The sequence below is a fragment of the Spermophilus citellus genome, assembly GCF_964194105.1.
Source record: "Spermophilus citellus genome assembly, chromosome: 5".
Classification (NCBI taxonomy): Eukaryota; Metazoa; Chordata; class Mammalia; order Rodentia; family Sciuridae; genus Spermophilus; species Spermophilus citellus.
In genome coordinates, this window is record NC_138186.1 from 5,578,067 (window position 1) to 5,596,089 (window position 18,023).

Below are 18,023 nucleotides of genomic sequence, written 5' to 3' on the forward strand. Positions count from 1 at the left end.
TTTTTCGTTTGCTCCAGAAATCACCTCAAATTAGCAGATTTATTGGAACTTTACTTAGCTCAGAAGCTTAACACGAGTCTTACAGATGTTGTGATATATTCCCATGAAGAGCTAAGCATTTTCTCAAAAATGAATTAAAGTATGTGATTTTTTTTATAAGGGAGTCCTTATCTTTTATAAATATAGAGTAAAATACTTAGAAATCTTCAAATGGGGAGGGGGTGGAAAGTGTGGGGTATAAAATGAAGCAAAAATGACCGATAGTCTTCATAAAGCAGGCCATGGTACAGGGAGGCCATGACAGTTTTTGGTCTTATTCTGTCCAGCAAAACTTTCTTTTAAAAATCTGTTTATTTATTTACTTATTTTTGGTGCTAGGGATTGAATCTAGGGGTGCATTACCAGTCAGTTACATCACCAGCTCTTTAAAATTTTTTTTTTTAATTTTGAGACAGGGTCTCACTAAGTTGCTTAGGGCCTCACTAAATTGCTGGGGCTGGCCTTGAGCTTGTGTCCTCCTGCCTCAGCTTCCCGAGTCACTGGGAATACAGGTGTGCACAACCACACCTGGCCCAGCAAAACTCTTAATAGTAAATATTTCAGATATAATGCTGCACACGTTTTATAAGAATTATCATTTAGCCAAATAACAACCAGAGCAATGGGTAACCAGGATTTGGCAGTCAATGTTTCAACTACATTTACCAATCTAAAAACCTAGCTTACTCACTGGACTGTTTGGAAATAATACACAAAACTAACCAAAAACAACAACTACAACAAAATAGCAAAAACCAAACAAATACCCCAAATCTGTCTTTTCAGTTTTTGAGATGTCACTGGCATGTTGATGATTTTTTTTGGCGGTATTAGAGATAGAACCCATGTGCTAAGCAAGTGCTCTACCACTAAGTGACAGTCCCAGCCCTATCAATGGATTTTAATGTAAATGGAATTTAATTATTTTAGTTTAGAAATTCAAATTTTCTGTTATCTTTATAGGTGTTGACAATTTAAACTGAAACATAAATGTAACTGGTAAGCGTACTTTAAAATAAGCATACACTGGTAAAAACTGTGCTCCATGTTCAGAAAGACCTCAGTCTGAAGGTATCATTACTGAATACAATCCTGGAGGTTTTCATATTAAAATGCCAATCATCACCAATAACCAACACCCGAGGCATGACAGCGTGCTCCTCTTACCTTGTGATCATACGGACTGTAGGAGTGAAACACCCGAGAAAGGTCTTTGGTCCTGTGTTTCTTCTGTGGAAGAAAAAGACAAGCGTTGAGGTTGATGGTGGCACAGTCCACACAAGGCACACAAGCCTGCATCCATCTGTACAGATTTATTCAGAGATTCTTCCTTTGTGCAAGTTGAGGGGACACATGGGTAAGAGCAGAAACCAGTGACGTGACAGTCATGCAGACCACAGTCACAAAGCGGCTGTGCACCCTCTTTCTAAGTTTCAAAATTAAAACCAATTATCATCAAAAACTATCACAAAACACATCACTCAGAGACTGAAAGAAAAAGATAGTAAATATAAAGAAAACTCAACATGCATTTTGGTCACTTAATTTCACTGTAGCAACAAGTGCTCCTCCTCAGAACTGGCCACATGCATCCCCTTGGAGGCTCTGCCACTCGGTTCCCTGGCACAGCCTGAGCCTGTCTGCCCAAGTCCACGAGGTGAAAGCACTTTGTTCTTTCTCTGCTACAGAGCCCAGGTGCTGTGCACAGTGTCCCTTACAGTAGGCACTCAATAAATGTTGGCTAAATTAATGAATAAGTACATCTGAGTTAGGCACACGACCTGACATCTGTAATGATGAGCACCTTTCAAGCTAAACAGCGCTATTCAATTCAAGTCCCCTGTCCACCTCCTGTGACAAGTGGGAATTGTGGGTGTCTCTCATTACAGCCAACTAGAGCCACGGCTTTCTTTCTCCTCCACTGTGGCCTGCCCTCCCACAACCACTAGGAACACCTGGGGCCGAGTCTTCCACGTGTCCATGTGTGCATGCACACATTTTTAGAATGGATACGAAATGTTCTCAGCTGCTGATAATTTATTCTATGTAATTGTTTCCCATCATAGAATTAGCCCGCTGCCATATCTTAAAATTTTGTCATGAAAGCAGTCGTCCATGTGTCCTTAACACTGCCCCTGTCCTGCTTCTCCTCTCATCTTCCAATCACCAGGTGCTGGGGCTGCTTCTGTCTGGCTTGAGAGAGACTCCTTGCCTGGTATCCACCTGGCATCGGGGAGCATGCCCTACATACTTGGTTACCCTGGTGGGCATGTCACCACACCTCCCCACACCTCCCCAGTGCTGGGGGTCACAGCAGATCCCCTGCAGGGTTCTGTGCAACTTCTGCAGCCACCCGGCTCAACAGCACCTCTGATGTTCAAATCAGTCGTCACACTCATCGTCTCCCAGAGGCCAGCGCACTATTCCAGAACTACTTTCAATTTGTGATGCCCACCGAGAGCCGTCCCTCCCAGATTCTGCCGAAATTCCTGCCCTGTGTGTCCTGCTCTTGGATGGTCCTTCTGACCCCTTGGCTCAGGAGTCACTTAGCCCTCCTTCTCCCCTGCAGAGTGCTGCAGAGTGGAGCTGCACCTTCCAGGGACTGGACGCAGCTCCCTTGGCTATGAAAGGCTGCTCTGGGAGCCTTAGGATGTGCTTTGAACAGATCACTTGCCGTCTAAGTTTTCATGAGCTGGCGATTCTCTCTCCCTCTCCTTTCACACACTTAGCTGATGTAACTATTCTTGGCTTATACTTCATGGATACTAACACTTCCCTTGGTGGAGGATTTGATATACCACACTGGGGAACATTTTTATGTTTTCCAGAAAGGAAATGGTGCCAGAGAAGATAAAATAGGCCGCATATCAATATTTAATTTAGGAAGTGTCCCAAGGACTCGTCAGTCTTAGAAATGGTTGAGCTACTAGTTTAAGGTGGCAGACAGATAAGCAAGTTGCTTTGTGTGATCTTTGTGTGACCTTGGTGTGTGGGTTTGGCACCTCCATGTTCACAGCCAAGAACCACATGCGCCCTACTCTTTCTGGTTTTGGTGCTGAAATGGAACCTGGGGCCTCACGTGTGTTAAGCACGTGCTCTACCAATGAGCTACGCCCCGGCCCTAATGCCTTCTATCATAAGTGACTTTGCCTAAGTTCGGGAGGGAAGTACAAAGCGACTTGGAGTGGCCAAGAAGCCAGCAGGGAAACAGTGCCCCCAGCCCCGTTGTTACTGAAAACAACTTGGTCACACACCAGCAGAGTTGGCTGTGAGTCATAAAGGCGGTGTGTGTTCACCCGTAATCTGAAAGTCATCGAGGTTCAGGAAGAAACACCCTGAAATCGTGAGTGATTAACTATCCAGTGAAGCCCCTGCTCCTTCCACTTGCTCGGTGACGGTGGTTCCAAAGCCAATCCTGGCCTCTGTCCTGAATGGATGAGGATGAGGGGGCAACCATCTGCTGTCATTTTGGGGATTTGCCTTCAGCAAGTTCTCCACTCAGGCCGGGGGTCCTGCAAGCTGGATTCTAGAGCAGGCTGAACAGACGGGGGCTTCCAGCCGCTCGGGAGTCACAGGGGCACAGCTGATCTCAGAGGCTCTGAGAGGAGCTCCCGCATCAAGTTCCCGCACTGCGGCCACTGGGAAGCTCACAGGTAACCAAGACCAGGCCACTGTTACCAGCGAGCCCACTTCCCATGCAGCAGCTGCCAGAGGGCTACTCGGCAAGACCTGCTGAGCTTTGCCATCAGCAGTTTTAACTGAAACCCAAAGCTGAGCCAAAAACGGAATAATTGGGTATTTTCCTATTGCATCAGAGACATGTCTAAGTTACCTCCACCTTTCAGCCTGTCCAAACAAACACCACAGTCATGCAACCACCTGTTCATTCTCCAAGTGTTTGAAAAGTAAACATGTGAAACAAGTGCGGGGATGAACCTGAGCGACTGTGGCCCAAGTGCAGTGAGGGCCACAAACGTTTCTCCCAGAACTGGACCAGGTCCCTGGAGTCACCTTCATCACTGAGCCAAGGCACAGGCCATGGTGGGGACAAGATGTGAAAAGTGCATGCTGGGTGCTGCGCCGGGTCCCAAAGAGAGGCGTCAGTGTGCAAGTCTGGTAAAACCCGAGTATCCTGGGAGGCAGGACACCCTCCCCTACAGGGACTGCACTTTACAAACGGCTTTTACTCCACTCTGAGGACCCAAGACGCTGATGGCCCTGTTTCTTCTACTCACGAGTAAACCACCTTTCAGACAAAACCACACAAAACGAAAGGCCCCGAGGGAGCATTCTGAACAGCCCAGTTGCCAGATGACGTAAGCACTTCAATTTGATCAGAGGTATACACCAGAGCTCTGACCCAGAGGCGGCTCCGGATGAGATGAGGAGCTGCCGTTTGAACGTGAAGACACACAGTCAACTGAATTTGACCAATAGTCACATATTTGTTCTGGTATCCCATACAAATGCAATGATTTCTGTGCCCTTTCTCTAGTTGCAGATTACATCTTTCTTAAATACTGCTATAAAGTAAAGCTATAATATGGCCATGGACTTCATTTAAAAAGAGATTTTCAAATGGTGCAGCCCAAAGGCTGAGAACTGATATATCTTCGGCATGTTGGAACAGCATTGGGGTGTTCAGCAAGCCTTCATCACCCTTTACGGTAAGAAGCCCAAGGAGGAGGCTTGGGTTTCAACACACTCATTAGTTCCGGTTCCCTTGCTGGCAAAGACGGTAAGAAGTGGTTAGCTGGTCAGCCGGCAGTTAGCAGCAGAAAGGTAAAGATTAGGAGCCAAGACAACTGCAGACTGGACACTGGGGTTCTGCCTGGCGTGCCTCTGTGCCACGCAGGGTGCCCGACACACCGGGATAGTGATGGCCCTTGGGAGCCAGGAAGCTGCCTTCTAAAGAAGTCCCAAGAGATACAGGGGTCAGGGCTCCAGGGTAAAGGCTGGGAGTCCAGGACTTCTGCAACCCACAGTGGGGAGGCCATACCCTAAGGCATGGGGTGGAAACAGCTGGGAGGTCAAGAAAAGACAAAGTTCACATGGCGACAGCCAGAAGGCCGCTGGTGAAGAACTGGTCAGGCCTGGGAGAGTGAAGGTGAGGACAGGGGCTTAGCAATAGGGGTACTGGAGTAGGGACAGGAAGTGAGGTAGCCCCAAACCTTCGCCAAGCAAGGAAAGGCTTCAGGACCAAAGATGTGACCCATGCTGAGGGAGCTCTGAGTCTGCCCTGAAGTCTTCTTTTACACTTCCTGAACGGTAGGTTCCCGTGGTAGGATGTGGACGTCCTGGGCCCATTAACTTCAGTCTTCAATGTGACAATAATTGGTTGGAGAAGAAAAATATTCTTGCCGACTGGACAGTTTCTTGATAAAAGTAAAACAAAACCCAACTGAGTCTACAGCTAGGTCACGCCAGGTGAGGTCATGCCAGGTGAGGGCTGTAAGGAAGCAGACTCACACAGACACAGGGGACAAAGGGAAGGGGCGAGGCTGATTAAGGAGCTGGCCTACAGACACAGAGGGATCACCTGTTATCCCACCTTGCCGTCCCAGCAAATTGGGAGGCAGAGGCAGGAGGATCTCAAGTTCAAGGCCAGCCTGGGTAAATCAGCAAGGTCCTACAGTACAAAATGAAAAGGGCTGGTGACGAAGCTCAGGGGTAAAGCACTGGTTCAACCCCCAGGGCTGAGTGGGGAGCATGGCCAAGTGATGAGGACACATGAAGGGGCAGATGAACGGGCGATCAATAATCAGACGTGTATCTCCCAAAGAGCTTCCTAGTGGTGCTCGAGATGCAGGCCACGTGGGAGCAGGCTGGAGACCAAGGACAGAGGCACCCGAGGTTACCGTGACTGTGCTGAAGGAAAAGATGGCCCAGAGGAGGAGGGCCAGGGAGAAGGTGGGCAGACTGAGAACTAGCCAAGAGGCGGGAGGGACAACAGTCGGCAACTAGTTACAGAACAAGAGGGAGAAGCAGAAGACAAGGTCGAGGTTTCTGGATTGGCTCATGACAAGAATCTAGAATGAGAAGTGGGTCTGAGGACCTGGTTCAGTCTCAAATACCAGGAGGCTGCAGTGGCTGGAAAACAGGAGAGAGGAGGAGGAGTCGGATGTGAGGGCGGGTGCTCAGAGAGATGTGGCCACAGACCTGGGAGTCGTGAGCACCCTGGGTCATTTAAAGCAGGGCAGGGGCGAGATGACAGGCATGGACAGAGCAAGGAGGAGACGGGTTGAAGTCCTTGGAAGCAACGGCTCTGGACCCTGGGTGAGTGTCCACTCTGAACTTCCTACACAAACTGAGGGAGGCTGGCGGCTCTCGGCCTTGCTGCAGGTTAGGTCACCAGGAAACCCTTAGAGTACACCGGAGTTCCTTCCTGTCCCCAGGCTCTCTGATTTCACTGCTTCTGTGGACGCTGGCAAGCTTGAAGGTATTTCCAACATGCGGAAAGTGAAGCCACCAGCCAGGATCATCTCTAAGGTGACTTCCAACTCTTTAACCTCTGAGCTGCTAGAGCACCCGCTGCCTTTCAGCTGCTGCGCTCTGCCTTCTGGAGCCTACGGGCACGTCCTGCCTAGCCTCTCATGCCTGAAGCTCTGCCTTGACCTCTTCCTTGACTTAAAGATGCACTCCACACGTGGGAATTCCTCTGCGGACACTGAGGCTTCGGCTGCAGGACAGGCTACAGCTATCTATCTAGTCCCTCAGCTGGTGAGTGCTTCTGTAAAATAAATGGAAAGCTACTTTAGCAAACCTGAACCTCTACTTTGTTATTCATGTACAGAACACCAGAGCTGCTTTAAGAGCGCTCGACAATACCAGCACTCGATCTCAGTCTTACTATTCTATTGTGCTGTGCTGAGGGTGTCGCTAAGATGGTAAGACTCAGTCAAGATCCAGGTCGAAGAGGGGGGGATTCATCAACTTTAAAACGATGAACCATAAAGTTTAGAGATCAATTGTAAAAATCAATAATGTGAAATATGGTTGTGATAAAACAAAACACACAGGGAAGCAGGCAAAGCCCACCACCTCACCTGCTGTCCCTCTACGCAGGGACTGAACCAGCCTTGCACCCAGGGAGCACTCCCCCCAGCCCCTCTGCTTTTTCCATAAGGCATATAAAATACTTCCTTGTTTTTCTTTGGGAAATAACCCTCTGTGGACAGTAGGGAAATGGAAGAAAAACAAGCTTGGCCTCTAGTAAGACCAGCAAAGTAACTGAGGTGGCCATAAGGCTTGGATGAGTCTTGAATTTCCTCATCTCCACCCAGCTGCAGCGAATTCAGGGAACGGGGGACAGTGTAAGCCTTTCTTAGAGGACACCCACATGGCCAGAGTCTAAGAGCACAGGTTAGAAAGCAGATGAGTCAATTTGTTCACCCAGCTGTGATGGTATTCGAAGAAAATGACCAGGCCAACGTGGGAGTGCACAGCTGACTGTAAAGCCCAGCAGCAGGTCTCAGCCTTACGGTTTCTAAACCCCCCTCAGTGGAAGGAAGGCGCAGCCGTCAGCCCCTCAGGCTCACAGGGTCAGGGAGTGGGGTGGAGGCAGAGCAGGCGCCACTTCCCTGGTGGGTCCTGAAGGAGGCGGCGAGGAAGGCGAGGGCGAAATTGGCACTACCTCAGGGTAGCTGATAAGATAACACAGAAACAGCCACACTTTGTCCTGTCAAGCTCACCTCGTTTTGTAAAGAGAACAGTAATTTACAAGAAAAGGTCATTTTTCAGCAACAAGGGCACGGCAGGCACCGAAGGAGAGAAGGTACTAGTTGTTGCTAAAATGAGCAGCCATTATAAGCAACAGGACAGAAACAGGCTTTCAACAGACTCAAATCCCTGCACAGCAAATGGACCAAGTCAGAGGGCACCAAGAAGCACACACTGCACAATGGCTCATTCACACGTCCTTTGTAGGGCAACTTCTGGGCGCCCAAAGTGGCATGCAAAACCATGAGTTACTATAAATATCAATTCCATATCACTAACCTTCACTCTGCCCTCTAAATGACCACAACAGGAGAGCAAGTTTGAACTCTTATCTGGATTACTGTAGCAATGCTTTCTTTCCTGGACTACCTGAGCCCAGTCTGAATCAAGTGTTGGCAAAATATGGCCTATGAGCCAAACACTGCTGGCCTCCCCGGCTCCTTTTTTTAAAATTTGGCCTTGGGAATGGAACCCAAGGGCACTTAACCACCCAGCTAGATTTCCAACCCTAAAAACAAACAAACAAAAAAAATTTTTTTTTTCAAATTTTGAGACAGGGTCTCACTAAGTTGCTTAGAGCCTTGGTAAGTTGCTGAGGCCTTCTTTGAATTTGTGATGCTCCTGCCTCAGCCTCCTGAGTTGCTGGGATTACAGGCCACCATGTCCAGCTGACCTATAGTTTTATACACTGTCCAATTGTTTTTACAACTTATGTAAAGTTGTACTGGAACACAACCACATTAGTTCCTCATGTTATATCTATGCTTTGGGGTTATACGGGCCAGCAAAGGGGAAAACATTTAGTAGCCGGCTCTTTTCTAGACTTTGCCAATCTCAGCTCCACATTATTCTTTTGCATTCCTGCCTGCAAAATCACCTGGGAATTGGGATTTGAAAAATCTCCTGAGGTGAACGTAATGTGAAGCCAGGGTCAGAAACGTTGCTTGGACCACCCCTTTACTGAGGCCAGAGTGAGTTTTTCTAGTGCACAGTCATCTAACGTCTTTAGGAACCTTCAAGGATTTCCTATTGTGCAAAGAATCAAGTTTCCAGTTAGCATTAAACCTTGTCCCACTTTTGCCACTGACTCAGAGACAATGCCTTGCTCCTGACAGACCAGGTCGTCCTGACTCCACATCTCACTAAGCCACTCCTTAGCCAAGAACCTCTCCACCACCTTCTCCACGTGGGTTCCTCCAAGCTGGATCCTCTACCCAAAGCAAACTTTTAAACTATGGATTCCTGCAGCTTCTTAGCTGCTTTCATTGTGTTGACTCCTTGAGGAGGTGCTTGCATGTGGGAGATGTCAGTAAATCACTTGCTGGCCACCCCTTCATCCCACATTTCAGGGTCACCTGCAGAGGGCCTTCTACTTTCTCAATCTCTCAGCCTGGGGTACCCTTGCTGACGAGACCTAAACTCATGACACAAAACCACTTTTTAGTAACCTCGGCTTCCCTGTTTCTTTGTCTTCGTTCACCCTGCAGACTCCCATCCCCCCATGCGTTCTCCCAGTCCACCGATCCCTGTGTATCTGTGGACTGAGACCACCTGATCACTGCCCTCCACATTTATATTCAACTTTGTTTCTTTCTCTTCCTCCTATTCCCAGCCAGGGTTCTGCCTCATTCTCACGTGCTCCATCTAAAATCCATTCTGAGTTCGACAACGTAATCCATTAACTGAAAATCCCATTCACACATCTCATTCCACACCTGCCGACCACACTGCAGACACTGTACCAGTGCGTACACCAGACGAGGCTGCTGGACTCAACAGAGATTAAGAACCTGAGGAATACCATCAATGGATGTCTTTAACCAGAAACCAGACACAGCGAGTACTGAAATGTTTGCTGTGTTCCTCAAATTCTGGATATTAATATTCTGCTCACAAAGTGGCTATGGCAAAGAAAGACCTGTTCGTGGTTCTTAAATAGGTTACTAAATTAAATGAAAATTTTTACTGTGGATATAATTACTACTTTTAAGACTACAAATGGTTCTTTCAGGTGAGAACTGTAAAATACTCTGAATTTGAAACATGTTGCCACGGGATGTTGCTTTAATTCAATTTATACTGTAGCCATGAATTTATTAGCATGTTTGCACTCTCAAACTTTTTTCTCCAAAAAAGTTCTACATAGGATAAGGGAATGACATCACTTGGTATCTTGTGCTTGGTAGAAAAATATTAGGAGGGACACAAATTTTCAGTTTTTATTGTGGTTTACCTTACCTTAAATAATAAACCAACCAGTAACAGTTTGGAATGTAGTTAGATGACTCATCATCTCTCCATGTAGTAGATGCTGGTTTTGTTTTTACAACATACCCAAGCACCTGAGAGTGTAAGAATAAATATTGTGTCCTACGAAGGTCCTCCCTTCCCTGTGCTTACTTTGAAGAAACTGTTTGACAAAGCAAAGAAAGAAAAGTTTAATCTAACTAAATTTTGTTTCCAACAATTTCAGTACTGGTTGAGTCCAAAAATCTGACATCCTTGGATTTCAGATTTCTGATTAGAGATATTCAACAGTTAAAGTCTATAACAATATTCCAAACACTGAAAACCTTGAATCCTGGAATCCTGGTGCAAAGCATTTCAGGTGAGGGAATCCCACCTGTGTTTCCCAGGTACAGCATAACCCAGGCTGGAAGAGGTCTCACTGTTACTTCTAGAGCATAAGACGTGGCTCTAGTGTATGGCATGTCTTCCCTGGTGACATTCAGGAGGGTTAATAGTGCTAGTGGTGAAACTCCAAGGTCGGCTCCTTCCTCAGACCCACAAACGTGCCATCTGTGTACTACACTGCTTTCATTTCTGTCTTTAAGGTTCCATGTGATAATTTTTCTGAAATCAGGGAGATAGGGGAGGTGATTTTAGCTTTTTTCCATTTGCTTAATAATGGTGTCTGATAGCTGTAAATTAAGTAAAGACTGTTTACAATTAAGCAAAAAGAAAACAAAAAAATGAAGTCAAGTTAGAGTTGTACCAAGGACAGAGAGTAACATTTTGCAAATGGGTAAGATCAATGCATGTGGGTTTTACTCATCAGCCTCCTAGAGTTTTGTGCACCTCTAAATTGTTGCTAAAGATAATCTGACTTACGGAGAGATGGTAATGTGTCCTTAGTGAATCCACCATTCAGGGATTGATCTAGGCGTGCAATGCAGGATTGCACAAACCCTATTAACATTCGCGCCTGGGACCAGCCTTCCAGAGGCGAATCCACACAGTGCCCAGGGGTAAGAAATGATGAAAAAAGAATAGAGAAAACGAAATTTCTGTGACCCACAGATAAGCTGCTATACAGCTCTAAAAACTGATCAAAACCAATGCATCTCCTTCGTGACCCTGAAAAGCCCCTGGGGTCACCCGCATTTGAGGAGAGCCTGGAAAATTGTTGTGTGCCAGTTATTGCTGCATCTCTGGATAAGCACGCAACTCGTTTTTATGATGATCCCATGACTGGGACCTGGAAGGTCAGACGTGACAATGTCGGTTTGATAACTCTCCTACTTTCCACATCTAATTTAGCACCTACTGTAAAAAAATCATTTCTATCAGCAATGCAACATCTCTGATATCGCCTCTGCCCCAGCACACCAATAACAGGAGTCTGAAATTCATTTCAGGGGTGGCTGGGCTTTTTGACCTATCTTCTCCTCAAGTACTAAGTCAAAAATAGACTTATTTTTGTTCCATATATTAAACATACATATTTTCTTTTTATCTTTGGCCTTTATGACAAAGGAGTCTTTATTTGATAACCAGCAGACAATTTAATATACAGTTCTATCTTTCCCATTCTCTCGTCTTTATGTCAATTCAGAAATCAGTCCATTCTATTTTATGTACAGCGAGAGGTCACCACAGAGATGGCCAGTGGGTGGAAATGTCTGAAGCTGGCTTTTCACAAAGTGGTATTTTCAGCCAGAGCAGGAAGAGTGCAGGTGTGTGTGTTGGGGGAGGGTAGGGGAATGCAGGTGGGGGGCTAGGAAACTGGAGAGGCCACAGTAGAAATAGAGAGGCTGAGCTCTCCCTGTAGCCTCGAAAAATCCCAGGATGTACACAGCTCCTGTTAAAGACTGCTTCCTTGGGCTGGGCTGTGGCTCAGTGGTACAGCACTTGCTTGGCAGGTGTGAGGTACTGGGTTCCATCTCAGCATCACATAAAAATAAATAAAGGCATTGTGTCCACCTACAACTAAAACATATATTTTTAAATATATTTATTTTTTAGTTGTAGTTGGACACAATACCTTTATTCTTTATTTACTTTTATGTGGTGCTGAGGATTGAACCCAGGGCTTTGTAATGTGCTAGGTAAATGCTCTACCGCTGAGCTACAACCGCAACCCAAAATCATATTAAAAAAAAAAATGCTTCCTCGGAGACTAATCCACATTCATCTGAGTAAGAAAAAAGACGCCGGACCATGCAGGTTCCTACACTAAGTGCCAGGCTTGGCCATTTTCAGGAATGAAGAAATAGGCAGAAAATGATGCTCCCATAGCCACCCCAGAACCCCAAGGCTGAAGCACTGCCGCTCGCTCTCAGGCCCTCTCCTCTCTGAGGGAGTCTGCAGATTGTCAGGGGCTCAGCCCAGCCATGGGCTGCAGCCCCCAGCTCTGCCAGTCTTCCCACCTGGCCCCGCTCTCCCTTCCCAACATCTGCAAGGGAAGAGCTGAGGGGAGACACGGCCCTGCCACCCACTTCTTGGGTGTCACTTGCTTTCTGCTTTCTCACCGGGACAGGATTCTAAGATAGGTACGTGTGGTTTTCCTTAGAGACAAACGGCTTAAAATACATACACGTTTAGGATGAAAAACGACAAGAGTCTCTTAGCTCATGGCCTACCTGCGATGGTTTAAAGGAAGTGAACTTAAAGTGAGTACAATCAATGTCCAAGGCTGAACTTCTATTTCTCTTTCACACTTTGTTTCAATCGGTGCATTATAGCTGTATATACAGACTGGATCTGTGGTTACATATTTGCACGTGAACACAATATACAGCACAACAGGATTTGATCAATATTATTCCCCAGCGCTTCCTCCTCCGTCTCAACCTCCCCCTCCCTTGTCCCTTTCCTCTATTGATCTCCCTTAGATCTTCATGCAACATCCACCCCCATCTTCCTTTTCCTGTTTCCTCTCTAGATTCTACATTGAGAGAAAACATGGGACCCTCAACCTACTGAGTTTGGCTTATTTTGCTTAATATGATGGTCTCAAGTTCCAACCATTTTCCTGAAAATTAAATAATTTCATTTTCCTTTATGGCTGAATAAAACTCCACTGTGTCTATCTACCACATTTTCTTTATCCATTCATCCACTGATGGACAGCTAGGCTGGACCCCAGTGAATCGTGCTGCTGTAACCATGGAAATGCATGCGTTACTGCCTTGAGATGACTTCAATGCTTCAGGGTAAGTACTGAGGAGTGGTGTAGCTGGGTCATATGACAGTCCCATGCCTAGACTTCTCTGACCTCCATACTGACTTCCATAGGGGTTGAACAGTCCCCCCAACAGTGTAAAGGGATCCCATTTCTCCATCCTCCCAGCATTATTATTTACTTTCTTGATGACTGCCATTTTGACTGGAGTGAGAAGAAATCTCAGCATTGTTTTGTATTTCCCATTTTGTTAATGATGTTGACCATTCTTTTATGTATTTGTCGGCCATTTGTATTTCTTCTTTTGAGATGTGTCTATATAACTCATTTTTTCATTTATTAATTGGGCGATTTGCTTTTTTAGCTTCAAGTTTTTTTGAGCTCTTTATGTATTCTAGATATTAATCCTCTGTCAGAAGAGCAGCTAGAAAGGTTTTCTCCCTTTCTGCAGGATTTTTATTCATATTCCTAATTGTTTTCTTTGCTGTGCAGAAGTTTTTTAATTTGATGCTACCTCATTTATTCACTCTTGACATTATTTCTCGAATTTTAAGGGTCCTGTTGAAAAATACATTGCCTGCGCCTAAAAGCAGGAGAGTTAACCTTATATTTTCTCCTAGGAGTTGCACAGTTTCTGATCCAATTCTGAAGTCTTGGATTCAATTTAAATTGATCTTTGTGCAGGATGAGAGATAAAGGTCCGTCTAATTCTACAAATGGATAACCAGTTGTTTCAAGGCTATCTTTTCTCAAAGTCTTCGGTGCCTTTGTGGAGGATCAGATGATTATAGATGTGTGGTATGTTTCTGTGTATTCTGTACCATACAGTATGTGTCTCTGTGTTTATTTTTATGCAGTTTAGTTAGGTATTACGATACCTCCAGCAATGATTTTTTGGCTTAAGATTGCTTCAGGAATTCTGGGTATTTTATTCTTCCAAATGAAGTTTAGGATGGTTTTTTCCTTAGGTCTGTGAAAAAATTTAATAGGTATTTTGATGTGGATTGCTTTGAATCAATGTATTGCTTTTGGTAGTATGACCAATTTAACAACATTTACTCTGCCTGTCCATAAACATGGGAAGTCCGTCCATCTTCTGACTTCTTCTTTAATTTCTTTCTTCAGGGTTCTATAGTTTTCATCACAAAGGTCTTTCACCTCCTTCATTGGATTTATTCCTAGGGTTGTTTTTTCCCCCTTTGAGGCTGCTGTTAATGGAATTGTTTCTCGAATTTCTCAGCAGGTTTGGTACTGGCACCCAGGAAAGCTATTGATGTTTGTATGTTGATTTTGCAACCGGCTACTTTGCCAAGTTTGTTCATTAGCTATAGCAGTCTTTTGGTGGAGTTTTTGTGTGTTACAGGTATAGGATCATACCTTCTGCAAACAGTGATCATTTGACTTCTTCCTTTCCTTATCCCTTTAATTTCCTTCTCTTGCCTAACAGCTCTGGCAACAGTTTCCAGGACTCTATGAAATAGTAGCAGTGAGAATGAACATAGTTGTTTTTTTCCAGATTTTAAAGAAAATGCTTTCTTTCAGCTTTCCCCACTTACTATGAGGCTGAGTTTGGGTTTCATACATAGCCTTTACAGTATTGAGGTAGGTTCCTTGTACCTGTAGCTTCTTCAGTGTTTTTATCATGAATGGGTGCTGCATTTGGTCAAAAGCCTTCTTGTCATCTATTGCAATTACCATGTGATTTTCATCCTTAATTCTGTTAAGGTGACACTGTAAGTTACACTTACTGATTTGTGTACAGTAAGCCATTCTTGCACCTCTAGAGTAAACCAAATCGGCTGTTGTGTACAGTCTCTTTATTATGTTGTTGAACACGACTTGCTGATACTGTATTAAGGATTTCTGCATTACTAAGTTCATCAGGATATGTCTGTAGTTCTCTTTCCTTGACGAGTCCTTACCTGGTTTTGTTGTGAGTGTGATACTGGCTTCATAGTATGAAGTTGGAAGTATTCCATCCCTTTCTATACCATTTAATACTTTGAGGAGTATTGGCAAAGTTCCTCTTTAACGGTTTGGTAGAATTCAGCTGAGAATCTATTGGGTCCTGGGGTTTTCATTTTGAAAGACTTTTTATTACTGCTTGTACCTCATTGCTAGTTACTGCTCTGTTAGGTTTTCTATGTCCTCTTGATTCAGTTTTGGCAGCGCATATCTGTCTGGAAATGTGTCCATTTCTTCTAGGTTTCCCAGAAGTTGGGTATATTTTTTCAAAATATTCCCTAATGATCTGCTGGATTTCTGAGATGTCTTAGTTGATTTCTCCTTTTTCATCTCTAATTTTATTAATTTGGTAGGTGTCCCTTTTTCTTTTGGCTAGTTTGGAAAAAGACTCATCAATCTTTATCTTTTCAAAGAACCAACTTTGTTTCACTGATTTTGGGGGGGGGGAGTAGGGTAGGGTACTGGGGATTGAACTCAGAGGCACTCGACCACTAAGCAACACTCCCAGCCCTATTTTGTATTTTATTTACAGACAGGGTCTCACCGAGTTGCTGAGGCTGGCTTTGAACCTGCGATCCTCCTGTCTCAGCCTCCTGAACCCCTGGGGTTACAGGCATGTGCCCCTGCATCTGGCATCATTCTTTTTTTTTTTTTTTTTTTAACTTTTCAACTTCATTGATTTCTGCTCTGATCTTAATTATTTCTCTCCTTTTACAGTTTTTGGAATTTGTCTTTTCACAGGCCTTCAGATGCATTATCAGGTTGTTAATTTGGATCTTTCTGATTTTCCTGCGTAGGCACTCATGAGCTATACACTTTTCTCTGACCTCTGCCTTCACAGTGTCCCAGAGGTTCTGGAATATTAGGTATATTATACCACTATTCTCACTTGAGACTAAGAATTTTTACATTTCTCCCTTGATTTCATCTATCAACCACTCGTCACTCAAAGGAGCACTGTCTAATCTCCCTGTGCTCATATGGTATCTGTATGGTTTGTGCTGATTTCTAATCTCATTCCATCATGATCTGATAAGATGCAAGGAATTAGATACTATCTTTTGCATTTGCTAGGAGTTGCTTTGTGGAAAGGCCAGACTTTTGTGGCATCGCTGTAGAGGCTTTATATTTTCAAAGTGTTCATCACTATATTTTCAGGATAAGATTCACTGGTTCACTCAAAGATTTGTAAATTCTGCTCCATCCGTTTTATCGGTAATTTAGTGTCCTTACCTTCATCCAGAGTCTGAATCTATTGGCTTCCTCGATCGGTGAGCGCCACTGCCCACCAGTAACTTCTTCACCGACCTTTTTATTTCTATGAAATGTCGGAGGTTCTTTGTCAATCTTTGCACAGTGGCGGGGAGCTGTATGTTCTTTTTACTTCTTTTTCTTATTCAATCCCAGGATCTTCTCAGGTCTTTATCTTCACATGCACCTACATTAGTCCATTTTCCATTACTATAATGTAATGCCTGAGGCTGGGTAATTTGTAATGACAGTTCTAGGGCATGGTGCTGGTATCAGCTCCTCTCTTGTTAGGCCCTCATGGAGGATGTGACCACAATGGTGTGAACACACGTGAGAGGGAGAGATGACACTGTGAGACAGGAAGCCAAGCACAGAGGGCTTCCGCTGGGCTCCGCTCCCCTCCCCCGCCTCCCAGGGAGGGCGAGTGACTCTGGGCCTCCACTGAGCTACAAGACAAAATTGCCATAAGAGCAAAACGTCTTGAAAGTCAATATCATTTGGTCATAATATTATTTTGAAAATCTGGTATAAATATTTACTGTCTATAACATCAAGGAACAATAGTCAGAAAAAAGGAGTCTCCAACATTTCACTTTGTGGCTGTGCAAAGGAGCTTCTCTGGGCCTCAGCTGACTGGTCTGCAGAGCACAAGGATGAGGCACCGGGATGTGGTGGAAGGCGACCAGGAGACAAGCAGGGAGAGGCTCAGAGCTCGCTGCTGCTGACACTCGAAACCTTCAAGCTCTTCTCATGGTTCCCTGAAGACACTTTATTATGACAACCAAAATGAAGAAACAGGTCTGACTCCTGGATTCTAAGGTCTCAGATGGAACACGGTCCAGTGCAGTTTACCCTCCTCACTACCTGCCTGCTCACACTTGATAAGTCTATCCTTAATTATGAAATGCACATGATCCCAAGGAGCAAGAGTGAGCCAAGAGTCCCATGTTAGGATGCAGGTATGTCCTGTTGACCTGAATACACGTTTGGCCTCAGCTCTAATACCTGGAGCTATACTTTTAAGTTCCTGGGAAGATTATAAATAGAAAGATGTTCAACAAACCACAGTTATCACAGAAAAAAATATAGGATCAAAAAATAAGATATAGCACTGTAAGATTCTTTAATTTTGGAACATACTCCAAAAAGTCTACTCACTTCTCAAGTTGCTATTAAGGTAATAAAAATGAGTTCAAATTGAATACTATAATTTTAATAAATCAAGTTCATAAAAAGGCATAAAAGAATTATGTAGATCCTTGCAATATTTTTGAAACTTGTATAAACCATGTAATCACTGCTAGAAAAAAGTTAGATTGAAATACAATAAAAATGAGTTTTCAAAGCATAGAATTTACATTCTCTATATTTAATATAAATCCCCTCTTTCTCAACCCTAATATTCACCACTACATGGCATCTTAGGAAAAAAATTATAACAACCAATCTTCTTACTCTTTGGCAATTAGAAATTCATAAGGAGGATAGAAATAAATGCCAAAAGGAAAGCCAAAAACCAAACATTTATAATAAGCTGGTTGAGTGTTTCTTCTGTGGGTTTTGTTGGTTGGTTTGAGCGACCTTCCCCGAGCTCACACAGCACAGATGAAGGCTGCCACTCTGCACTCAAGGTCCTCAGAGTGCG

General features: G+C 44.5%; 1 protein-coding gene across 5 annotated transcripts in view; it reads right to left on the reverse strand.

Annotated features, from left to right (window-relative positions):
- E2F3 (E2F transcription factor 3) overlaps window positions 1–18,023 on the reverse strand; it is a 693,003-nt gene that overhangs the window by 127,413 nt on the left and 547,567 nt on the right. For all 5 annotated transcript variants that reach the window (XM_081296306.1, XM_081296305.1, XM_081296309.1 and 2 more), the window contains one exon: window positions 1,207–1,269. In XM_081296306.1, coding sequence (XP_081152432.1) covers window positions 1,207–1,269 — 63 coding nt within the window. The remainder of the gene's footprint in view (window positions 1–1,206; window positions 1,270–18,023) is intronic.